This window comes from Triticum aestivum, chromosome 3D (assembly GCF_018294505.1).
Source record: "Triticum aestivum cultivar Chinese Spring chromosome 3D, IWGSC CS RefSeq v2.1, whole genome shotgun sequence".
Taxonomy (NCBI): domain Eukaryota; kingdom Viridiplantae; phylum Streptophyta; class Magnoliopsida; order Poales; family Poaceae; genus Triticum; species Triticum aestivum.
The window spans coordinates 359,054,979-359,059,492 of record NC_057802.1 but is presented as its reverse complement, the minus strand read 5'-3'; the positions used below and the strand labels follow the sequence as shown (position 1 = coordinate 359,059,492).

Here is a 4,514-nt window from a genome sequence, read left to right as displayed (position 1 = left end):
AAATGATATTCGAGATTCTAAGCTAAACTTGCTACATGGCGTAAAGCTGAAGAGACAAAGGATACACACATGGAGGTGACCGGCGTCAGTCTCTGCCGGTCGGCCGATTTTAAACATTTTCCAATGATAAATGTGACTTGCTGCCAATTACTCCTTATGGACCGGACCGGAGTACTACTAAACAATACTGGGGCTGTTTGGTTCCAGCCTTAGCTTGCCAAGCCAAAGGTGCGGCGAGCCACAACTTTCTAGGCATGCGTTTGGTTCTATACTAATGTTTGGCTTGCCACAGTGCGTAGTTGTTTCTCCAGTAGGATTTTCGCCAAAAGGTGTGGCGTTTGTTTTGCTCGCCACACTTCTACGGCGCGCCACAGGTGTGGCTGATACCTTACCTTAGGCGTGGCAAATTAAATCTCCAACCAAACAGGCCTTGAATATGACAATAGAACAGAGTCAAACCTAAACTTGCTAAAGAAAAATAGAGTCAGTAGACAGACTCGAGTCACAACCTGGTGAGGACTACCCCTATCTGGACGCTCTTGACCTCTTCCCTCTCCATGGACTCGGTGACGAGCTGCGTGTACTCGTGGAACAGCGCGTCGACGATGTCCGGGCCGAAGTGGTGGCTGAGCATGGACTCCTGGATGGCCCTGATCGCCATGGACACCGTCCTGCCGTCCTCCTTGGCGTCGCCGCTGCTGCTGAGGTTGATCTCGTACGTCTGCACGTAGTCGAGGCTGAAGGACCCCTCCAGCCGCACCTCCACCTCGATCTCCTGCAGCGACGGCGCGTAGAAGGGCACGTTGTAGGCGTCCACCTTGTCCTGCTCCACGAGCCCCTGTGACACGAGCGCGGCGAAGGACTCGGAGAGGAGCTCCCACAGGAAGGTCGTCCTCCTGTCGACGCACTCGTCGGTCTGCCGGCCGAGCATGGCCAGAACCATCCGCCCGCCGGGGAAGACCTCGGCGGCGCGCGACTTGAGGAACAGGCTGAAGTCCCTCTGGAACTGCCTCCGGTAGGCCACTGACACGGCGGGCGGGCTCGTGCTCGATATGTACATCTTCCCCTTGTTGATCGGCGCCTTGGCCTCGTCGAAGAGGCCCGGCGGGACCTGGGAGAGCCAGTGCAGGCTGGAGCAGGAGCAGATGAAGTGCACGCTGGTCCTCGGGAACAGCCTCCCGTAGAAGGACCCGGGCACGCCGGACAGGAACACCATCGGCCGGCCCCACTCGTCGGACTTGGCGGCGGACTTGAGCCTGTGGGTGAACTCCGGCAGGCTGAAGAAGATGGTGTTGAAGTCGTTGGTGGGGAGGTCGTTGAGGAGCACCGAGAACTCGGGCGGCGGCTGCGACGACCGGCAGCAGACCTTGCCGATGCCCCCGATGATGTCCTCCACCAGGCAGAGCGCGTTGGGGCCCGAGGAGCAGCCGAGGTCGGCCACCGTGAACCTCTCCGGCATCTGGGAGATGTACACGTCCGTCGCCGAGTTGATGATGAGGCTCTTGAGGGTGTCCATGCCCCTTTTCTGGAGCGAGGAGTTCTGCGCGTAGCTGCTCTCGTCGAGGCCTTCTTTCATGTGGAGGATGGTCTCCACGTCCATGAACGGGAGCTTGTCGGAGCAGTGGAGCAAAGAGGAAGCCATTGCCGGCTACTGTGTGGTAGTGGACTAGCTCGATCTCAAGTCTCGGGAGTTGATTGGCCTTCTTCCTGCGGTCATGTAATATACAGGGTCAGAACTCTGGTTAATTGTGCAGTACATCCTCATTTTGCACAAATTATACCCTGCCCCTGCCCACGGTAGGTGTAAACAAATATTCTCGAGGCATCTGTTTAGGCCGCTTTGCGCAAACAGAGCGTGATATGTCTAACTGAGATCTCCTTTTTGGCTGGGTTTGGTGTGACTGATTGAGAAGCCAGGTTCAGATAAAAGTACAATACTGTCAAGCTTTCAGTACATGGTCTGTGATTCGCTGCTATCATATCATGCATGGTGCTAGATTTGACCCCCAGGTGAAACCAAGTGAAAGTGTGGCGAAAACAGTACATGGAAGAAAAAGAAAAGGTGCTGCAAGCAGCAAAACAACTGGTGAAAACTTTTTTCCTTTTGGAACATATAAAAAGAAAGAATGGTAGAAATAAATTTATGCGCCATGTTCCCTCGCCAGCAAGTGGCTGAAAACCTGAGTCAACCGACACCTTTGGTGCTCAATTGGTACCCTGTCTCTACTAGGACTCCTATGCATGCAGGCATGGTCGCAACTCAGAGACATATCCAAGCTTTTTCTAAGCAAGATTTTGTTCTTGCTATTAGGAAAGGACGACATTCCCATGCCTGAATGGACAAAGGGAAATGGGTGCAATTCCTGAAAGCATGCCCACTTTGCTAACAGGCATTTCCATGTGCAAAAAGCCTCTCTTTTCAGCGCTTCGTTTCAGAAATGGAAGGTTCTTGATTGAACACACACGGGAGAAGTGGATAAACACGGACTAACTGAACGAATGCAGAGGACAAAGCCATCCTCTAGCTGCCTAGCGTCGCCGCCCATTGGGACAGGGGCAGACAATGCTATTTGCAGACCTAGTAACACGCACACCACCCATTTCAGAGCCAGACCAAGCAGATTGCCAAGAACTTACCTTTGGATTTCAGGCAGTATCCGCTGGTCTCCTCTCCAAGCTGCTTTGCTTCACTTTGCCTTGCTTGGTTAGCAGGTTGGGTGGTTTGGCATCTGCAGTGCTCGCGGCTCGGAGAATTTATAGGCAGGCAAATGGAATCCGAATAGTCCAGTTGCGAGAGGCTGCCCCCACTTGCGCACAACTGTAGTCGTAAAAATGACCACCACCACCACCATGTCCATGCTCGGCTCCACACCGTTGGCTACCGCATGGAGAAAAATATCAGCATGTCTCTCGCTTTTCTCTAGTAGTATATCATATTCTTATACATGCATGGAGCCATGGATTAGATACGATACGCCACACACAGCTGGTTCTCACTTCTCACGATGCATTCATTCACGCGCCCATCCGTATCATCCATGCCTGTGGACTCCGTGACTCTGTGTGTACATAAACAAAACAAAGATTCATCCAATCTTGCGGTTAGTTTATGAGAGGAATCTCCAAAAGCCGGGCTCTGGAGAAGACGGAAGATATTCGAGGCCCATGAGTTCGTAGCGTATGGTCGCGGGACAAGTAGGCGGTGCCGGTGGAAAATTAAGCGGCAGCGAGATGCGGGATGGACCGACGATGGCCGCTTTTCCATCATCTTTTCCGTGCGGGGTTGTGCAGTTGGTGGCGGAGGAGGGAGGAGTCGTCCTCCTTCTCCGGCCGCCCGGTGTTTTTCTTCCATTGCCTCTCCTTTCCTCGGGTTGGTGTTGGCTGGTCAGTCGGTGGCGGGGTGGTCACAGGTACGAGAGGAGCAGGGCATCCCAGGGAAAGGACGAGCGCTGCGTGCCGACGCCTCGTCGGTACATTCCCTCCGCTAACTTGCCTGTCAAGAGTGGAATGCGCCCATGAGAGCCTGAGGCCCAGGCGAGTTGCTTCCCAGGACGAGAGTGTTCGGCACAGTCGCAGGCCGAATCCATCTCCCCTGGTGAATCTTCTCCCTCCGTTTCGCTGTTGCTCGTCTCCTCCCAAGCATAAACCGCGGCCGGCGGGCGTCATGCATAATTGCGGTCGTTTTCATGCAGGGAAACGGTCCTGAGCTTTATTCGCGGGTGAAGCAAAAGTACTGACAGACGCACAAGAATAAACCTATGGCTAAGCTAGGCCCTTTATATTAATCACACAGTTCAAATCTAACGACTAACATCACTTCTGAATAAGTAAATTCGACGAACAAGCAAGCAGGAATCTCTGTCTGCATGCACTTGGGGAAAAGGCGGAGACAGACAATGCGAGAATTATGTAACTTGGCTAGGCTTTTACAGTTGGAGCTTAGACAAAGAGTTCTCGCAAACAAAAAAAAGCTTAGGCAAAGAGATCTGCCCACGTACTGATTAAGACTAGACATGCTATATTGTAAGCACATAGCATCGCCTATACGCATCTCTTTTTTTGCATTTCAGGTAATGGAGAACAAAGAAAATGCGAATTTCTGGCCTAGCGAATGCCCTAGATGGACACGTCCATTGCTGCAAATGTTTAATGCCCTTTTCAGGCTTTGACAGCACATTTAAAATTCTAGATATGGTCTGATCTATTCCACATTTTATATCCCCGGATGCATTATTTAAGGTATCTGTGCACAACACTTTGTCCCTTCAGGACTGTGCCTAATCTCTCTAAGTTCTAAGCTGCTGATTCACTAATGTAAATTGTCATGTTTGAGTGAGCCCAGTTTATCTGCTCCCACCCAGGAACAGTAAATTCAGAAGAAGAAGAAGAAGAAACTCCTAAAACAATTTTTCAAAAACCTGAATTTTTTCGGCATCGAAGATGCTAAAGTGCGCTAGGTGCGTGCAAAATTCTATGATGAATGGACATTCGAGGGGCTCTCGGAGTAGATTTAC

General features: G+C 51.7%; 1 protein-coding gene across 1 annotated transcript; it reads right to left on the bottom strand.

Annotated features, from left to right (window-relative positions):
- Positions 1-414: 414 nt before the first annotated feature.
- On the bottom strand, positions 415-2,997 carry LOC123078880 (probable methyltransferase TCM_000336). The gene is made up of 2 exons (XM_044501527.1): positions 2,638-2,997; positions 415-1,707 (listed from the first exon to the last, which is right to left on the bottom strand). Exon 2 carries the CDS (start codon positions 1,640-1,642, stop codon positions 503-505), a length of 1,140 nt encoding a protein of 379 aa, XP_044357462.1. The 5' UTR covers positions 1,643-1,707; positions 2,638-2,997; the 3' UTR covers positions 415-502.
- Positions 2,998-4,514: the final 1,517 nt, after the last annotated feature.